The sequence below is a fragment of the Anser anser genome, assembly GCF_964211835.1.
Source record: "Anser anser genome assembly, chromosome: 5".
NCBI lineage: Eukaryota > Metazoa > Chordata > Aves > Anseriformes > Anatidae > Anser > Anser anser.
In genome coordinates, this window is record NC_139725.1 from 44,139,918 (window position 1) to 44,160,998 (window position 21,081).

Below are 21,081 nucleotides of genomic sequence, written 5' to 3' on the forward strand. Positions count from 1 at the left end.
GGGCCCGGCGCCGCGGGCGGGCGGGGCGCGCTGCCGGGGCGGGCCGGGGGGCGGCCGCAGCACCACAAGATGGCGGCGGCCAGGGCGGCGCGGGCGGCGAGGCGCGCCCGGTGGGTCTTCGACATTTTCGTGGCCGACGTGCCCTGGACGGTGTCGAGCAGTGAGTGCGCCCCGCTGCCACTTCCCTCCCCGCCCGTACCCGCGGTGGGGCAGGGCGGGGGCTCTCCAGGGGTCGCGGGGGGATCGGGGCCTGTGTAACCGCGCCGCTTTCCCCCCGCAGAGGAGCTGAAGGAGTACTTCTCGCAGTTCGGGGCCGTGCAGAGGTGCCAGCTGCCCTTCGTGAGTAGCCGCGGCTGGGCCGGGACGGGCCCTCGGGCCGGGAGCGCTTTCGGGAGACCCCCGGGAGCCTCGCTGGGCTCCCAGCCCCCGAATTCCCTTCCTCCATGGCTGCTGACTTTACTCTGCGGGCTGTAGGCTTCGTTCGAGTCTGATGTTTTTCATCCAAGTCTTAGAAAACGTATCCCTCGGAGCCTGCTGTTACTGCCATTTCTCAATAATTAACATAAAAATACCTCTTATTAATTGACCCAAAGTGGTTCTCTACTGCAGTTTTGCTTTATTTCTGTCAATAAACAGACAGGCTCCTCTTGAGCCTAGGAGAGGGGTTTTTGCCTGTCCATGGTGCTCGCACACTGTCCAGAGAGAGGAACTGACCTGAAATCCTCACGCGCTCACACGTGCTCCTGAGCTGTTAGCTGTCCCTGCCTCTCTGCTGTTTGGGTTATCCAAATTAGAGCATGTAGATTATGGATTCCAGTGTCTGGTGCAGTTTCTTGGAGAGAGCAATAATAATTATAATAATAAAGGCATCCATAACAGAGCAGAAGAGGAATGCCTACAAATAATTTCTGAAGGAACAGGGGTTCTTTTGCCTGTATGTGAAGTAATCTATTAAATGAAGCTAAGTGTGTAGTGAGCTTCTGTTAAATTAGGTTTGTTATCAGTTAAAGAATGGTTTGGAAGTGGAGAAAGCCAACTGTCTAGTTATTTCTGAAAACTGCGGTTCAGGGCACGTGCAGGAGGTGTCTGCCATGCACAGTTTCTCAGGTTTGGAACAGAGTGCGTTGCTTCATTGCTGAGGTAGGTAAGGTAGCTTACCATAAACCTTCCTTCATTGTTGATTAAAGTCGGAAGTGCTGCACACGTGTATGTTTTGACATGGTGATTACTTTAAGAGCATTCATGAATGTGTAAAACTGCCAGTTACAAAAGGCTGCTTGTAGACACCCTGGTAAAGACTTCACTGAAATAATGAAACAGGGCAATGTGACCACAGTACCCTGTGGGTAGAAGCTTTGCTGCTATTTGGAAGTGCTGGCAATCATGCCTGATATTCAGTGAATTCAGTAGTTTGGGATAATAGGCACTTCAGTAGACCTGACCCTCCTGCACCGATCCCTGCTTTATTGACAACTGTCTCTTCAGACTGGCAAATTTTTCTTAAAAAAGAAAAAAAAAAACTTTTTTTCTTTTCTGTGCAGTTAGTTCTTGTCATCTAGAATTGCAGCCTGCTTTTCCAGTATTGAAAGCAGTTGCTTTATCTTGCTGAATAGCTTTCAAGTAGTTGAGCAGGCTTATTTTCAAATCAGGCAGCCATTTATATGTCAGTTCTGTTGTGACTGGCTTAATAGCAGGTAACGACAATTTGAAACAACCAGCTATGCATTATTCCAGTCTTCAACTATAACTTAAAATCTTAAATTTTTTTGATTGCTGGACTCAAATTGAGAAAAAGGGATGCAGAACAGCCTCTGCTAGGCCCCCCACATGCTGTCTATGGAAGTAAATGTCTTAAAAGTATGAAACAAGCTTCTGAAACAGGTACACTAAATTTTCTGATAACTTCTGAATCCTTAAATTGAACATTGATAGAAAGTTTTTAACTGCCTATGTGAACACTTCCTATATTAACTGTTTTTTTTTCTTTAATTGGTAACTAGGACAAAGATACAGGCTTTCACAAACGTTATTGCTTGATTAAATGCGCATCTCCGGAAGATGTTCAGAATATACTTCAAAAGGACTCTCACATACTTGAAGGTTCCAAGGTAATAGATGTCAATTCCTTTAATGAAATAACATAATGAGCTGGGTCTTTAATTCTTCTTTTGGATACAGTAATGTCAAAAAATTGCCATACAAATTCAAGTGAGGTTAAATGTTTTGCCACTTAAGTATGCTTTTGGTGTGTTTTAAATAATTAATAGTTGTTTATTCCACCATCTCAGCTTGACTTATTAGGGTCATATATCCATAGACACCGTAGAAATCCCATATCCAGAGATCAAAGTTTTTTCCTATGCTAAGGTAAAGAAACATGAACGTGGTAAAACTGTTGAGAAACCACTGTGCAACTTATTTGTAATAAAGCTTTCTGTAGGCAGACTCCAACATCTAATTCTTGTGTTGGGGAACAGAAGGAAGATGACAGAATAAAGCTCAGCTTTAAACTTCAGTGAAAACAACTGACGGTGGAGTGACAGCTAGAAATTCGCCTTTGGTATGGCCACTAAATAGGGGGGAATTACTGAAGGGATTTCCTTGTAGACTTGAATGTGCTTCATATGACCTAGCTTTACTATATAGCACAACAAGCAGTCTGATCAGTTAATGTCTTTGAACACTCAGTAAGAATCCAGCCATATTGTTCTGACAGCTAGTCTCCTGAAACTTTTAATGCAGAGATGTCAAGAGTAGAATAAATTTGCAAGATTGCTGCACGGCTGCCAGCAGTATGTTGACTGTGGTTATTTCAGGACATACTCCTAAGAGCTGACCTCTGAGTTAAACTGTGGTGCAGAAGGGAAGTAGAAATCAAGCAGTGGTTTGCTGAATTCAGTCTTGAAATGTGACAAGCCAGACCCTAAGCTAATGTCTTAAATTGAGTTGAAAGTAACATAGTTGCATACAGCTAACATCCTATTAAATTAAGTACTATGACTAGCAGAGAGGAATATTTAGTGTCATTTTCTCCATTTCTGTAAAACATTGCCACATTTTATTCTTGAAGTTGTAAAATAACCACCTTCATTTACCTGCCAGAGGTGTGTGTGTTGTAGAGTGTAATCTAAAAAAGAGCTAAGATGCTTCTTTACAGTGAAATGAAAACGTGAAGGCAATTAGGCTTCTTCATTTTTTAAGAAAGGCAAGCTTCTCTAGAAGGAAAATATATGATCACGTCTCCCATTTTCTGTGTTAGCTTCTGTTCCACTTCAAATTCCAAGCTTAGAAGAGGTTTTGCTGATAAAAGTCACTGTTGTCGTGTGAATGTTTTTAACTTTCATGTCGGGAACTTAGTATTTGTGATTATAGCTCACAGAAGAGGAGAGGTGTCTTCCATACAAATGTTTCAGAATATCAGAAGCTTAAAAAAAATAATTAAATCTTCTTGCCTAATGTGAATAATTTCCATTGTTTTCAGCTCTCTGTCAAACTGCAGCAAGGTAGAAGATACAATCAGCAGAAGGAAGAAAAAGACTAAATGAGTGGTGGAAGGAGGCTTTATTTCACTAAACGTAAAGAAACTAAAATAAAGATTATGGAGAAACCATGACTGAGTATTTGATTTAAAACAGAATCCAGCTGTTTCCCCTCCTTGTTCAAATAAACTATAGAACCACACTAAAGAAACACTGAATCATAAGCTCTCTAGCATCCATTATAGCATGAGACAGTAATTATATACAGCAGGAGAGCTTTTTAACAGATGAAATAAAAGCTTCAGCTACATACAAAAACTAAAGCTGGAGGAAGGGGCTACGTTCTTACCCTGAGATGCTGGGCAACAGGGAATGGGCAAAGTCAGATCACTCGCTAGAGCACAGTTCCCCTGTGAAATGTTTCAAAGGGGTCTCCCTTCTTCCGCTCTCCATGGGTAGCTGTCCTGTGTCGAAGAACTAACGTGTATATGTATCTCCACCTGGCACAAGAGTTCTGAAATGCTTTATATAACGCCATCCCCCTACACACCTCTGTGATATTAAAAATGCCTTTTGAAGGAAGTCCAAGCAAGTAGTCCATTTCTTTGCTACTCAAGGAATGGAGGCATTTATTCCTTCCTCCGCTTTTTGCTCTCATGCTCGTGTTCTTTAGGGCGGCTGCTATCGGAGGGCCGTTTAGAACCACCATGTTGTTTGGCTTCTTCCAGAAATTTGTCCAAACCAAATGGATCCTCCTCAAATTGAACTGGTCCATCCCTGCCTCTCCCTCTGGTGTTACGATCCGAGTTTGAGAACTCTTTGTCGGGAACAAACCTGGGGGGGGGGGGGGGGGGGGGGGAAGAGATGATACTCAGTTGCTTTTAATTTCAGAATCCTAATTAAGAATATTTTGTATTGTTTTTCCCCTTACCTATTTGTCTTTATTCGAGCCTCTAGATCATCACCATACATATCCTTATCCACATTTTTACTTGGTCTGTAGATGTTTTGGGCCATGTCTTTTCCACTTCTCCAGGGCTGGTCATAAACATTATAAATTTCATCCTCCCCTCCAGCAAAGCCACTGTCCATACCCTGTGAAGAAGGAAGATGTACAGCTGTATAATACAAATAAGTACAAAACCAGCTAAATTAATTTTAACATCAAGATACAGGCATGCTGTCAGACAGATACAAAAAGATGCCGTTGTGTGATTTACTACTGATTTCCAGCGAGTTCAAGCACTTCATTAGGGTATGAGTAGTTTTGGCTCTGGGATTAAGACCGGACAACATGACACAATGATTACCAGCCTCAGTTAAGGCCACTTCTACTCTGTCAGAAAGCAACAGGAAGGATGGCAGGTCATTCGTATTTCAGAATAATGGATCATGTCAGTCTGCCCCGCAAGTACAGCTGTCTACAATGGCCAAGTACAACCACACAGAAATGCACGTTATTCAGAATTTCTGGAAAACATGATTTAAGCTGACTGATCCAAATCACACGAGTTTATGTAAACCATGAAAGTAGAAGAAATGCCTGCTTGTTCAATTTTGATTCGTCAGCTTCCCATTCCGCCTGCAAGTCTTTCATTGGAGACATGAAAAAGAATGATTGACACACTGCAGGACTATTGAGGGACTTTTTAAAGCCTAATCTACTTTTTCATCTCTCAATAGTACAAAGTTCAGGGACAACAAATGTTGCTGTTCACTATTTATATCTTCAGAAGGGTTTTTCACAGAAGCAGTAATGGGAATGGCAAGTATTTACTTGCTTCTCTTTCAGAGCACATTTCCCCTATTCAATCAGTGCATTTATACAAAAGAAAATGAAGTCGCTGCAGCTTGAAGGCGAAACACATACACTTTCTCCCCACAAACCCAATCCACTTCAATCCAGTTATACATTTTGAATATCCCATTTTTGTGGCATCAGCTATGGATAAGGAAGTTCAGTAGTTTGCTACCAGTTATGTAGAGATCTCTTTCAGAGCTCATCCACACCATCCATAAAAACAAGGTCCCTTTAGGACTCTAGCCACACTCAGTAGGGCAGGATGAACTGTTGGTGTGTTCTCATGGAAAAATACACAGCTGTGAAAAGTTATTTTTACCTTGGTCTGGTTGAACAGCCTCTGGTCATACTGGACTTCATTGGATGGCCTAGGGTTGGGTACCCCTAGGGCAATAACTTCACTGATATCTCTGTTTTCATTTCTCTGCAGCTTTGACCTGAATTTAAAATTTTAATCTTTATTAAGTCAGATAAACCATATTTGTTGATATACTCAACTGCAAGCCAATTTTGTATTAGCTGCTAACAATTTGCCCCAGATACCATATGTTAGCCATTACTGTTCTTTACTAGGTAACATTTAAAATTTGTCTCCTAGAAAAGGAAGCATTTGCAAAGTTATGTTCAGCTGGGATTAACATTTAAATTTATTTTCCACTATCTGCAATTTATATCAAGCTGACTTGGTCTAAAATGTCATATTTATTTTTTTCACAAAACAGTGTTCATTATATTCTAGAAAGGCTGTGCAATCTACTTTTAATATATTAGAGATTTTAAGCGTACAGAAGCCATTTGTACTCAGAAATCTTACTGGCTGAGAGAAACAAGATACTTGAGCTTACATTCATAAATCTAAGCTCACTTCCCATGAACAGCTTCAAGGAACAAAGCCACTGATACTGTTTAGATCTCACAGAAAATACAGGATGTGTCACTGTGACTCACCTTTTGTCAGGGGCTGCCCTGGAGAGATTTCTGTCATGCTGTCTCTCTTTGCGCCGGTCATGTCTTATTTCATCCCTTTCTCTAGCTTCTCCATCCTCTGAGCAAATGCAAGATTGTTCATTATACACAACTACTGAAGTCTGAATTAACTATGGCACAAGTATTAGCACAGTGATGAATTCAGTATTCATTTCCAAAAGAGAAGTGACCCTTAGCACTGTTTAAAATGTTACATTTTAAATAAACACCTCATGGAAAACTTTCTCATGTCACAAGCAGTTAACTGTCCTTGACAAGAGACCCAAAATATAAATATATATATATATAAAAAAATATTTAGTATAGTATTAAGTATAAAATGTATAAACAAGTATAAAAATATTGTTCAAACACAAGCATCTAAGTGCCTGGAAGAACTTTCCGTGACTCAGTATCATTAAATCACTTGGATTGGAAGGAGTGTCTATTTCAACCTCCTGCCCAAAGCAGGATCAATGCTGAAATCAAACCAGGCTGCCATTAGGTACCCCCAAGCAGAACAACAAGCTTCATTCCTCTCAGCATCTTACTATGCAGATGCTCCAGCCACCTGACCATTTTGGCGACCCTCCACTGAACTCACTCCAGTTTATCAATGTCCATCTTGTACCATATTCCAGGTGCAGTCTAACAGACGATCAGTAAAGGGAAACTATTCCTTTCCTTAGCCTCATGGCTACATTCCTGCTGACGCAGCTTAGTATGCCCCTTGCAATATTGCTACTGCCAGGGCACACTGCTGGCTTATGTTCAGCACTCCCAGGTGTTTTTCAGCAGAGCTGCTCTCCAGCTTGCCAGTCCCCCTGCCTGCACTGTTGGAAAGAGGTGAGTCCACCCCAGCTGCAGTATTTGGTACTGTATGACCATATCCTCCACCTTTTAGCAAAGTAAGAGAACTGCTCTGTAAATTCAACACCTCGATCTTTGAAATGTAATTTAAATCAAGACATAAGATTTACCACAATGGTTATGATTTAGTTAGGTTATTAGATTTTGTGCCTAGTGGCCAACAAAACTATAGCTCTATAAGACCAATTATAATATCAGACAAAATATTATTTACCATCTTTGAAAACTTACAGATGGTTTAGTTCTCATAGATGAAGCCAAAACAATTGTCTTCTGAAAAAAATATCAATTATAACAGTCCGTGAAAGCCATTACGTGTACCGATCCAGTTGCAATTATGCATTTCTCAAAGTCCTAAACCTGTACACGCTCAACCTCACAGCAGTGTATTAAACTCAGATCCCACCAAAACAGACCCCCACAAAGTAACCAAATACACTGACTGTTGAAGGGAAGACATAAGAGATGTCATGCTTATAGTCGACATTTAAGTACTATAAATTCTCAGGTTATTTCTGCAAACGCGCACTTCAGAAAGCGTTAAAAAAAACAACACCGCAGTATCTTCGTAACAAAGAAACGTACCTTTTTCAACATGGGTTTTGATCCCTGCTCTTCTCTCCCTTGCTTTCTGGGCCATTTCTCGGAGCTTTTCCTCATGTTTCTCCTTTTCTTTCTGAGCCATTTTCCTCTCCACCTGGGCACGCATCTCTACAGCCTCACGAGCCTGTACACGTAAGACCCCTAGTTAAAATGACAGAAAGCTAGCAGCTGGGACGCAAGCAGATCATCTGTCCCAGAACTACACAGTAAACAGGGAAAGAACTGAGCTACATAGTTAAAGTTCAAAGCCAGATAACCACAGCCCTTCAAGCTCAGAAACAACAGACACCACATCCAATAATTTAACCCACACTGAGCCACTGACTCTAAGATACTGGAGATAAAACCTTATGGAAGCCCAGAAGCAGGACAGACCAAAACGCTATAGCCTATTCCCAGTTGATCTTCCCAAGGAAATAAACATATAATGAAGGTTAAAACCACATGAAATAGAGCAGTTTCAACAACCACCTGACCTTTCTGTCAGCTATATAGAGAGCCTCAGCGAGCTTGGCAAAGTTTTCATTAATATGAACAGTCTGCAATCCTCTGCCATCTGCAGCCAGACGCTTGTCTAATGGAATTGTGTAACCCTAAAGTGGAAACAGATAGGCAGTTAATCACAGACATTGACATTTTTAATAGCAAACTATTAGATTCATTGTGTAAGAAAAAAAAACACACCACAAAACACAGAACTTGGCCATTCATAAATAGGCTGCAATAAACCCCTTTTATATGTACTCCAGATTCATACCAGGCAATATTAAGCTTCCCTCCAATTCCACCCCATCTCAAATCTAGATCACATTTTCCATTCAAGTTCCATCTTCATAGAAATGAGAACGAGTTTTTGATTAATAAGCTCCACTTTTTCTTTTTGTTAAGAACTACAGGTATTAGCTGTCTTAGTCGCTACACGGTTTTACTGTTTGTGCTTAAAACGTTCCCCAAACTGTTTTCATACCTATGAAGAGGTCAGCTGACTCAAAAATGAGAAAGTAAGGGGCAAGGCTGCTAGCAAAAGCAAAAGACACTAAATGCCAGCTTTGCCTTTAGAAGCTGAAAACTGGAAGTATTTATAGAAGATATTTTAAGATTCTTTAGAGAGCTCTACACATTTTTTGCTTTGGTATTAGCATCTGTAACCTAAAATTTGATCTACTAATTAGTGTCAGTCCCAGTTATTTATACAGCTGTGTTTGGGTAGAAAAATAACATCAAAACATGCAGCTTTTCCTTCCTCCATTCAGAGAGGCCTCCTCACAACAACAGCTTGTTATGTTTGAGAACAATTAGACTGGTCATTGCAGGATATTATAAATTCTCCTTTCTCTCTGAACAGAAACATAGCTACTGAAAAAAAACACGAAGGTATAGGACATACCTACTCAACAAGAAATAAAAATAGCTAAGCTAACCACTAATAAGGATAAATGAGTGCAAAAACACCAAAAGGGTAACTTTCCAGAGACTGACTATAGCACAAAAAAGAAACATGCTTGGTTCTCTAAGAACTACCTTTCCCTTTTTCAGTGTAGATGTGTTTAGTTTGTGAGCTCCAGAGACTTTGGTTTCAAGCTCTACATAGTGCACTATTATAGGGATTTTAACTAATGTCATTTTTTTCCTCTCAAAATGTATGACCTCAGCCATGAAGTAATATATTCTCTCTGCTCTGTACTGTTGTCAATTTAACAACTCTAATATGCCAGAGAGAGAAAAACTGAGCTGTACAACTGTATGTTCTCCACGCTGGAAGAAGCCAGTTTATGTCACTCTAGGGATTTAAAACCAGTATTATTCAGGCTGTGCATCATTCAGAGATGTCCCCCAGTAAGGTGCAGTATTAGAAAGGTGAATTTATGACAACTTAATTACCTTTGCATTTTTCCAGTTTGAAATGCACGGAGGAATTTTCCACTCTTGTTGCTCTTTCACAGTCATCTGATAGAGGAGAGAAGGCAAAGTCATCTTTAGATTTATAGCAAAAGGACGTACTGTTTTCTTTCGTAAAGGCAGCTATAAAACTATTGACATGAGTTAGAGTACAAGCTTCAGGACACCGCTACAAGAAAACAACCCTTCTTAGCAGCAATGAGATGTTCATTTCTGCACTGTACCTTTGATAACACTGAAGGAAGTTACAACATAGCTATTCAGCCACCCTCTTAAGCTGTCATCACACAGACCAGAACTTACAGCCAGCTTGTTAACACTTGAAAATTTAATGGCAGTTCGACTTGTAAAAAACTGATGAACCACTACGCTCACCTCTCAGAGAGAAGATAATCCTTCACAATACAAGAAAAGCCCTATTGTGTTGTTTACGAGTAGCATGAGTACACCAAGGCTAAAGTTTGTGTACTCATTCACACCACAGACAACCCCAGCAATAAAGACCTGCATAAAATCTGTGAGAAACCTACTCAAACTTTGACAAGTCACATAGGAAAAGAGGTACTTTCAGAACTGTCCAAATGAAAAAATAATCTTCACTGGGCACCAATCTACCACTTAACATCATGTTAAAAGGACAAGGAAGAGAAGGTGCGCAGAAATGAACTGGATCAAAGTAGAATTTGGGAATCCACCTAGAAGTTAAAAATTAAACAGCTATGGTATTTCATACCTTTCTACTTGGAGAGTGCATTACAGGCGCTGGAGGAGAAGGTGGTCCACGTGGAATCTTCTTGTTAATTCTGAACAATTAACAAAAAAACTACTATCAGCATGTTGTACAGGAATATACTTCATAATCTTTTATTTTTTATGAAGAAGTTTTGAATACTTACTTGAATCTTGGAGGCTCCATAGGATCCTTCTGCATTTCCACCATCCGAATAACTCTCTGTTTTGCTCCAGAGTTGAAGGCAACGCCTTGCTGCGACGGTGTGTACCTGGATAAAACAAAGCGTTTCAACTCTCTGCAGGCAGCCACCCGGGTATTCCCTTCCCACCTCAGATTTTATTCAATTTACTGCTCTAGCTGCATTTTAATTTTATCCACACCAGTTAAAGACTCTTCCACTGTAAATGCCAGGAGCAGGTAACTGCACGGAGGATATTGGACTATATGCAGGTAATCAACTACACTAGACAGAATGTATCTTCCCAGGGCCACATTCTCCTGTTTCAACCTAGATTCAGAAAGCCATTATAAGCAAGGACCAGCTTCCTAATAATTCCAAATTATTTCTTTCTTTTTTTTTTTTAAATACACAGGAAGAATCTTGTTATATCCCTTGTTTTAGCTTGTAATTCCCAGTAAGGAGTCTGTTTCCAGGGCAGCATCATCCATAGTCCTCCCTGACAAATCTGTATTTTGTTGCTACAGCAATAAGCCTCCTTAAGTGCCACAACTCACGACATGTTGACATACCTCAGCACACTTCAAACTCTGTTATCATCAGCAGGTTAATTCAAAGTACACAAACTAGTTTTATCCTACTTACAGGAGAAAAGAATTTAAGAGGAATTTCTGTTCTCATAAATTAAAGGAATATTCTGATTCTATATGTAACGTCTTATACATGCACCAGCAATACTTACCGGATGTACTGCGCAGGAGCTAATTTGTCAGCTGCTCGAACTGGCATGGCTGCTGCAATTTTCTGTGAGACTGATTTCTCCAAGGCTGCTCTTGTCTTCTCTGTTATCTGAAGGCAAAAATACCACAGTACGCATCTCATCAAATATGCAAGACACACAATGTACCTCCGATAACCAGGCACATCACTGCCTACAATACCTCTCTAATTGTCTCCTCATCTGGTCTTTGCAGTTCAGGATCATCCACATTCATGACCTCTTTTGGGACAAGATCCGTGTATTTGCTGTAAATAATCTGAAAGACAACATATTTTATTAGTGCTGGAGAACACAAATAAATAGAAGTATTGCAAAGGAATATTTCAGGCCTTGATTAAGTTTTAGGGATTAATTAAATTGTATACAACAGTATACAACAATTAATTGTAGTGCATTTATTGTATACAATTACACATTGCTCAATGGGGGACTTCCACAGAATAAGAATGTACTCTTCAGTCCAATTCACAGATGGGATATTGGCAAAAAAACCAACAACAATCTGATGAAATACAATTACATAAACCACTTTCAGAACTGGAACTAGGCACAGTTTCCTTCTTCCCTTTCCTATGTTTCTCCTTCTTCAGGCTCCAAAACAAACAGAAAAGTCAAGTTTATATTTCTGTTCTCAAGGATTCCTTACAATTTTCGTACACATCTTTTTCAGTATCTAGAATTTTTCATTTCATTACATTTGCTATGATCTTGGAAAAAAAATGCTCAAGAAATCTTTTCTCAACACTTTCCCTTATACAGGCACTTCAGTCTTCATAGAACACGCAACTAGCTGTCACCAGGTTTTAAGTCCCAATTTAAAATGTACGGAAAGAATGTTATTAGACAATTAAAGGGGGAAAAGCTCTATTATACTGCACTGATGTTTCACATTTATCCAACAAATAACATCAGAAAGTCTTAATTCAAAAAGTTAAAAGTTATTATAGCTATTATTTCAAGTTTATTATAAAGTACATGTCCAACTATGAAACAGACCTTTAGCCTCAGTATTAATTTGTCACATGAGCCATTTACTGCTTCTCATCTTTCACTCCTAAAATTTTAATCCTTTACATTAGCAAAAACAATATCACAGCATCTTAAAAGCTGAAAGAAGGATAACTGCAGAGCAGCGGTCCTCTATTTAATTCTAAACCCAGATGTCTTGCTGAACAAAGAACCAGGTATGCTGAAATCATTCGGATTATCCCAAAAGACAAAATAGGAAAAAAAAAATATCTAAGAGGTTCCCTCAAAACTACAGCATTCTGAGGTACAAATGAGTTACATGAACTAGTTAAACCCTAAAATAACACATGCAAATGGAAAGCTGCAGTAATGTGGAAGAAATCAATAACATGCATGAAATTTGGCTGAAAGCACCACATTTTTTGTCTTCATCAAAACCTGACACACTTGCATGTCCTAACTGGAGTCCTTTTTCTTGGGTGATAAAGACAGTCAAATGAAAGATGTTGTTGCACTGTGTTGTTTTTCTACACATTTACACCATTTTAACATTGAAATTCAGTTGTTTTATTGATCCAGGATCAAGAGGAAACTGGGTCCGTTTGATATTGTAATATGCTCATTCCCTACCATTTTTCATGTAGGGAATTTAAAATGAAGCATTGGCCTGAAAAGCAGAATCTCCTAGCCACAAGTGAAACGCTCAATTTTTGGTACAGACAGACAATTCTTTTTCTGGATGAGGCAGCCTTAACAGGCAGCAATTAGAAATCTGCATGTCATTGTACCATCAGAAAAAGAACAATCTTACCTAACTAGCTCATGGTAGGATTTAGTCATCAATCGCATTCAGAGTTCCCACAAGATACCTGATAGAGACAAGTGTCTTGACAGAACGTTCTTCATGTAACACTGAAATCCTTCCTCTCAATATATTTTATTCTATATATCCAGAAGAGCTCTGTACAGTGCTCATCAATCTTGCATATAAGTCAAGAAGCTACTATTAAGCCTTGCAGAATGAGTGCCTTCCTCTGATTCCTCCATATGAGGCACGTAACACCTCAGAAGTTGTTACAACTCTGTTTCGAAGCCTGACAAGCACACCACAGAAAAAAAACAGGCAACGAGCTCTCAAATCAAACTCTGTGAGGAAGGTGAATATGTTATGAGTAACGAGTACTTTTGAAATTATTTTAGTTCTATTCATGTTCTCTTAACCTGTCCCATTGCTGTGACTGGAGTTCCTTCAGCGGTGGAACTATTCCCTTATGAATGTTTCAACTGAACTCACTATCTTGAGAGAAAACTGTAGACAAGATTTGTGGTCCTTTTTTCTCTATTCATGTCTAAGCCACAGCCTTGGACCAGAAAGAAGAAATCTATCTCCTGCACAGAAAAATCACTCTTGCCAGGAAACAAGTAACAGACCTAATAATTCCATTCTTTAATTTCACTCTTTTTTCTGTCCTAATAAAAACGCAGTAAGCAATTACATGTCCTTTTTTTCCTATTAAGGAGACAGAGCATTAGTTTCACTGTTGTATGTCGATTATTGATACCCCAAGCCTTATTTTAGCCTGTCTTGCAGTCATGTGAGTACAGGAAGTATTGGCAGAGTTCACAGCAGCACAAGAGCTAGCCGTACAGCTAGCGCTGGAAGTCTTTCCTCTGGATAACGACATGGAACTGCACCCCTGGGTCCATAAGGTCGTGCATCCAGATCTATCAATGTTATGCCATCTTTCACATCTAGCAGACTTTCTGCTAGCCCCAAACAGAAGACTTGTCAGACTATCTCCATTATGTCAGCATTTTTCAAGGAAAACTCTCTGAAGCAACTATTTTTTAAATATCTAAGGGAACAGATGCAAGAGAGATGAACCAGTACTACAGCAGAAATTGCTGACAACCCACCTAGATACAGGGCCTGATGATGGAACTGCTGCCTCTAGGAGCAGGCAGAACACTAAATTCAACTTCAAAAAAATCCATAAACTGTAGCAAAAGCAAAGTCTGCTTCTTAACTCAGACCAAACAAGTAGCTCACAGAACAGTGTCAGAAACTCCATCTCATTTCTCACAGGCTACTAAGTATCTGTTTCTCTTAACTCTAAGATTGAAGAAATATTTGAATTATGACTGCTGCTCTCAGGATAATAAAACTTTTCTATGTAATCCTACTGACACTGTGCTATCAAAACCTCTATCTTACAGAAAATATTTCACAGTATTCAACTCAATACTCACTGAAGAACTGCTCCCTATGGCATATTTACTAGTATCAGGTCTTCCAGTGAAATCGTTTCAAATACCTCATTTTCCTGCAGTTTTACTCTCCCTTAAGTCACAATATTTTGTCTTTAATCTCAGCATTTACATTCTGCTGGATGCAATTGGAATTAAACTGATCCAGAAGAAAGAGCTGAGAGAAGGAAGTTAGGAAACCCTAATTCCAGCCCAGCTGCTACCAGAGTTCAGTTTTGGAAGAGCTACTCATCTCTGCCATACTGCTCAGTATGGCCACAAAATGAGAAAATGCCTGCTTTTTATAGCTTCCATACAGATAACTTAATAAACGCTGATGCAGATCTTCATGAATCAAATAATGACAAACATTAATAGCTTAAATTTAAATTTGCTAGAACTTAGTTTCTTAACTGCTTTCCAAGCTCTTGCTTGAGATTCTTTAGCAGCAGAGAGCAATGCTGGAGTACACTACTGTGAAGAAATCTTATTCTTTAGAGTATTTTCCTAATTCTGAACCAAATGAGGCACAGCAGAAGATCAGTCATTCTGTTCTGAAGTTTATCATCATTTCTAGTTCTTTTTCAAATATACTTAGATGCTGATGTTCAAATCCAGACAGGTTTACTATGTGAAAACTGAATCTGATCCTATAGGTGAAGATGTATTTTGACAAAGTTGTAAGAATTGGGGTTTAACAACACTTTTTTCTTTTTTTTTCCTTCTTATTTGTCCTAAAGCTTCTCCCCAGAAAACCAGCATGATTGTTACTTCTTGTGTACTCTTCTGCTCCAATTTTTTCCCATTTTGGGATAAGTCAAATGTCTATTTATTATCAAGTATTTAGCATCACAGAATTCTATAAATGTATTTAGTATTTTAGCATCCTCCTCTTGACAAATAATTCCAGACACTGAAGTCTGATCAAAATACAATGAAAGTCCCCGCAATAACAACGTTACCACTGTATTGTTTACATTTTGTCAGACTACTTTCTATCCATATGACAGCACGGAGTCTAATTGATTTGAACTCATTTCTTTTTGAAAGGTGTTGCAGTCTTTTAAGATAAACAGGACGAGAATATACAAGATGTAACACTTTTGTTACTCAACTGAGATAGAGTTAAAATACAAAATCCTACAGACATTAACTTTCTGCAATTTTGGCAACTGTACATATAACTCCTCCAGGTGTACATCCCAATCTACGCATTTGAAAAAAATATTACCTTGTCCTTTGATTGTCCTTGTCGAGCAATTGCATCGTATTTTATTTTTCCTTCTGCATCCACCTGAACAGCCAAAGCATTGGACATTTTCTTCTTTCGGCCCATATCCAACGGATATTGGGCCACATGAATTTCTGGGAAAGCACCGCCATCTCCAAAATCCTACACAAAAGAAAAAGTTGTGAACGACTGAAAGACAAAAACACAGCATAACATTTGCACTGGTGGGAAAGGAAAAAAGCAATGGATTGATTTTAACAAAATGAAACTGATATATGCTCATGCAGATTTACAATATTAGAGCAAAATTGCTCTCGTAAGAGAGCAATTGACTACAGAACTTACACTTGTTAAAAGAAAAGACATTAAAATGCATAGACATCTTGCAGAGAAGTATCTTAAATTATTTCTTGCACAGAGAAGTAGCCTATATCACTGGCTGGAACATGCAGGCACTACAATATGACAGACAGTACGTGATCAATTCACATGCAAGTTATTAATTAGAACTTCAAGAACTTATCTGCTGTAATAAAGCAACGGTGGAAGTAAGAAAAAAATAACCAGTAGAGATTTTCATCATAAAATTACTACTATTGTAATTTTACTTATCAGACCATAATGAAGTGAAGAAATTTAAAAAGCTTTCCACTCCTTTCAAGCCTGCAGCTCATGGCTGTACAATGGTACAGATGCCAGCTATTTCCTTATTTTGACATGCGAATACATTGAAAACTGGGCAAGCACCCAATAGCCCAGTGTTCTTAACAGTTTATTTCTCCTCTTGTTCAACCGGTTGCTCTAAAAGCCTCTAAGGAACACAAGTAAAATAAAGACCTCTTCAAACAGACCACCCTGACTCAGTAACACTGAAGACACGCATGGAATTGGTACTGTTGCTAGACCAACTTCAGGCTATGGTTTCAAAAGCAGGTCTTCAAAGGAAGCACTTGCTTAAAGCACCACCAGCATCTCCCCACCCTCTGTTGCGATGGCATTGCCTTTTTTTTTTTTTTTTTTTTTCCAAGGGAAAGGAATAGTTGTCTTAGGTAGACTGATCAACTGATCCCCCTCCATATTCACCAGGGGACCAAATAATTAACACCACTGCAACGGACGGCGTGGACTGAGGCTGGAGCAAGTGGGCAGAAGGCTTCCTTCCAAAGCAGCACATGCTTGTGCTGGCTTCAAGTGCTCCCTGAAATACAACTTCAGTTATCTAACGTCTTCCACTGGATGTCCCACATTCAACACGTAGTTACAGAATCAATGCTCGAGCACCAGCCAGAACAAAAGCCAGTCCTTCCTCAGAATTTTTTTACATAATCGGATCTACTAAAAACAGATACTGTTTTTCAATGGTGGCATTCTAGGATCACTGGATAAAGGTCGTATTTCATAAGCAACTACTACTGAAGAATTTGCATTTGTTTATGAGGCAGAAAGGGAAGTCCCTGACAGCCTTTTGAGATGTCTATCATTTTGTGGCCTGGTGATGCTGGAAACTGTTTGACCTGACTACTTAAGAAGTTGTTTTTGCTAACACTTGAAAGAATAAGCATGAAAATTTTAACTTTAGTAATGAAAAGTGTAGGTGGGAACTGAAGTGAAAGTATAAATTTTAATACCACATGCTTTATTAAACGCGGAAACCCCATAAAAATATTTTAGTTCAGACAACCACAGGAATTACTGTTTGAAGTCACCTTATCTACCACTAGTGGATCACCAAGGTGCTGCTTTAATCTTTAGGACAACGGGACTAACTCAGAAATCTGAGAGTAAGGCTGTTAAAAACTCATGCAATGACAGCATTTGGGAACAACACAGGATCACACAAGAAATAGCAGGATCATACAAGAAATACTGTATCAAAACCTGAAGAGCATGCCTTGTCCCAAGAGCAGTGGTTTCTGACTCATCACAGTAGGTCTCAGATGTTATGTCAAATACCATTTCAAAATCTGCAAGGTTTTGTGGCATACAGTGGAAAAACTGCACAAAAACACTTTGGTACTGGAACTATACATCTGTATTTGCCATTCTACCTTTTAACAATTCCGGTTGAGACCACACTGAACTGACAGGGATTATATCTAAATACACCTAACACCATCCAAAAGCATTTTGCCGGTAACACACTTGAACAATGAATATCTCACAAATTTAGAAGTTTTCTCCCAACTCTAACATTAATTTCTCCCTCCCTATCCCCCAGTAGCAGCTACCTTTTGCTACCCTAAGAACACAATACACACAGAACCACACGGCATTCTGTTGTTGGCTATCTACCTGTTCACTTATTCCAAATACAATCTGGGTGTGCATTAAACAAATAGTGATGGAGGGATGATACGGACATCCTTTACAGAGCATCATTACATTCACAGGCCATAAACCAGAAGTACCACAGACCTATTTCCATAAAACAACCTCTGAAGAGAAGAAACCTTATAACATGCTTTTTGGCATCAAACTTTTAAAGTAACTCGGTTAATTACAGCAACTTCCCCCAACCCAAGAATACATCCATCAGGCTGGATGGGAATTCTGCATGTAGTAAGGCTGTGCACAGTTCTCTGCATTATGTTTGTGGTGCTCAGAGTTTACTTCTCCTCTAGAAAAGATACTTATTTTCTCATTAACGCACACCTACTGCTACAGTGTCCATTTAAATATCTACCTCTAGTACGCGTGGTATCCATCCTTTCCGGTAACCATACGGGGGAGGTTCCCTTCGTGATGAGACTAGAGCAGTCTGCCTAGATCTCTGAGCTCTTGCTCTTTCTTCTAGTTCTAGCTGGTCTTGAGACAGCTGGGTTGGAGCTGGTAAAAAACTGCACATCCATAGACAGCCACGGGGAAAAAAAAAGACACAAAAAGTTAATTCTCAGAATTTCCCACAGTGAAACTCAACCTACACTTAAGTCTACTACTAATTTAAATCTATTCAAATTATTAAATCTTCTCTACCATAGGTCTATGCAGACTTATTTAGAAACAATTTATGAAACTTATGCATCGCTCTCATAAACAAGAGAGGTTTTCTGAAATGGGGAAAAAGCAGCTTGTGCTTTCTCAGCATTCTGGAGGACTCCTATAAGATCCGATGTTAAATCCACCCATATTCCACCTTGCTGCAACTGGTGTGTGACAACAGCCGTTCTCTAACAGGAGTATCACACACCTCTGTGTACTCTTTCCACCACCATCAAACAAGAAAATAAGATAGTCTAACTGACTCCCCTTCCCATTCTCTCAAGGCAAACGCCCACAAACAGACCTGTCAACAGCCTCCCCCCAACCTTAGATACCTCCCGGCCAAAGTCGAGAAGCCAAAACCCTATTTCCCGACTTCCTATTTTCCAGCTCACGCAGACCCTGCAGCCCTTGTACGCGCTTTGTCGGGCAGCGCTCAGCTCCCCGGAGGTCGGCCTTTCAGCCCAGCCCAGCGGAGCCGCGCTCCTGAGGCCTGTAGGCGAGGCAGCGGCTTGCAACAAAGCCCCCAACCCTCGGTAAGGAGAACCGGGGGAGAGCCCCAGGGCTCCCGTCACCGCCAGCCCCGGCGGCGGAGCTCCCCCTTCCCGCGGAGGAGACGAGCGGATGCGAGACCCCAGCACCCCCCTCCCCAATTCGCCCCTCCCCAACCCCCCCAGGGCCGCCTCAGCCTTCAGCGCCCCGCGGCCCGGCCCCTCAGCGGGCCCGGGGCCTGGGGGAGGCCGGGGCCCGGGGCCTAGGGGGGGCCGCGGCCCGGCAGAACACCCCCGGAGCGCGGCCCCTATCGTCGGCTGGAGCCTCCCGCAGCGGCCGGGGAGCCGCGGGGAGGCCGGGGGGCGGCAGCCAGCGGCGGGGGCCCGGGGGAGGCCCGGGGGGGCCCGCGGGACGCACCTGGTGAGCGCCATCTTGCCGCCGCCGTCTTCTCCGGAGCCAGGCCGCGGGAGCGGGGGGAGGGCGCCCGCCGCTGGGGCGCATGCGTCGGGAGCGGGAGGCTTCATGGGAGATGTAGTCCGGCCGCCCTGCCGGCGCCCGGCCGAGCCCCCAGGCCGGCGGGGCCCCCTGCAGCCCCCCGGGAGAGGCGGTGCCCGGAGAGCCCCCCGTGGGTCTCGGTGTGCGCCCGCCGCCTGTGTCCGGCAGCCTGGGCCCGCCCGCTGGGCTCCCTCAGGGGGAGGAGGTCTGGAGGAAGGTAAGGACGGTCCTGGCGGGGTCCTGTGCACGAGCTCCCCTCGTCCCCGCTGGGAACGGGTCGTGGTGACACAAGCGCGGCCGGCCTCTCGTGAGAGCTCTAGGCAAAGCTACAGACACAAAGCTTTGACGTAAATCGTTTATCAATAGTTGCCACGAGCAAAACTCCTCTGTCACCCCTCCTACCCTTTTCTGTCAGCTATTCGGCATTGGAATTGCCGTGTCGCCTCCTGGCTCAGGAGCTCGTTCTCGCCGTTGGAAGTTGGCACTGTGTCTGTCTGCAGCTGTTACGCTAGCTGCAGGTGAAGAACTATCTTTTTTCCCTCCTGCTTTTGCATTCCTGCTTCCTTCTTTGCTGTGAGCCGTTACTTAATGCTGTGTGGTAAATACACAACCCTGTGATCTGGTTTCCAACATGCTCTGTAAGACAGATGCAATGTAAAACTGTTGTTTAAAAGGTACAGCTGTCCGTGAGCAAGTTGCTCCTGCCCTACGGAGGTGCTCCATCGCTTTCCTCAGTCTCACTGCTCGTCCTTTCTCCATGCAGGCGGCAGGCTGTTGGGGTTTGCGGATGTTTATACGTGTCGTGGCTATGAGCAACACCAGTTCTTTTTAATACTTAATTTTCTTCCCCTTGAACCTGTTTCTGTGATTTAATTTTGATGTGCAAATTGGCTAACTTAGAGTTTGTGAATACGTAAGGCTCTTAGTGCTCTAGGTAGAGTGGACCATATGGTACGATATGGTACGAAGGGGCTGTACAAGCTTATTCAAAACCATATGGCTTGGTAAACACATCTACATCTACATTTTAGGCACGTGCTGCTAATCCAGCTGTGAATAACTTCTTTTCCCTACCCTGCGTTACCTATCATGTATCAAAACTAGCAAATGCTTACGTAAGTGGTTTAACTGGTCAAAAATGTTTACTGAGATTTTTTTTTGAAAAATTTCTGAACTCAAAAAACGTGGAAAGTTTACAAAGTGTGAATATTTTTCAACATTTTCAAAATGAAACATTCAGACTTCGCTTTAAAGCAATGTTTGTTGGCCAAGATTAGTCTGAATGTGCTTAATTTTTTGCAAGTGGGTAAACTCTTAAAACCAGAATGTTTAATGTTTAATTTCAGATCTAATACCTT

At 41.3% G+C, this 21,081-nt stretch overlaps 3 protein-coding genes across 7 annotated transcripts in view; 2 read left to right on the plus strand and 1 right to left on the minus strand.

Moving 5' to 3' along the window:
- The first annotated feature begins 26 nt into the window (after positions 1–26).
- Positions 27–3,610, plus strand: SLIRP (SRA stem-loop interacting RNA binding protein). 2 transcript variants are annotated; one of them, XM_083838596.1, is made up of 5 exons: positions 27–160; positions 281–339; positions 2,001–2,108; positions 2,478–2,560; positions 3,482–3,610. In XM_083838596.1, exons 1-4 carry the CDS (start codon positions 70–72, stop codon positions 2,517–2,519), a joined length of 300 nt encoding a protein of 99 aa, XP_083694722.1. In that variant the 5' UTR covers positions 27–69; the 3' UTR covers positions 2,520–2,560; positions 3,482–3,610. The 2 variants fall into 2 exon arrangements, with proteins under 2 accessions (XP_083694722.1, XP_083694721.1); XM_083838595.1 differs by lacking the exon at positions 2,478–2,560.
- Positions 3,547–19,798, minus strand: SNW1 (SNW domain containing 1). Its single transcript, XM_083838581.1, has 14 exons — positions 19,646–19,798; positions 18,441–18,594; positions 15,758–15,919; positions 11,471–11,566; positions 11,272–11,378; positions 10,515–10,619; positions 10,352–10,421; positions 9,601–9,666; positions 8,196–8,312; positions 7,702–7,843; positions 6,229–6,325; positions 5,600–5,717; positions 4,411–4,574; positions 3,547–4,313 (listed from the first exon to the last, which is right to left on the minus strand). The coding sequence occupies exons 1-14, from the start codon at positions 19,750–19,752 to the stop codon at positions 4,109–4,111; spliced, it is 1,710 nt and encodes a 569-aa protein (XP_083694707.1). The 5' UTR covers positions 19,753–19,798; the 3' UTR covers positions 3,547–4,108.
- Positions 18,635–21,081, plus strand: part of ADCK1 (aarF domain containing kinase 1) — an 89,228-nt gene continuing 86,781 nt past the window's right edge. Inside the window, exon 1 of one of the 4 annotated variants that reach the window (XM_083838592.1) lies at positions 18,635–19,272. The gene's annotated coding sequence lies outside the window, so the exon portion shown is untranslated. Of the gene's footprint in view, positions 19,273–19,794; positions 19,941–21,081 lie in introns of those variants that run through there. The other 3 variants (XM_083838590.1, XM_083838583.1, XM_083838588.1) reach the window with 3 other exon arrangements.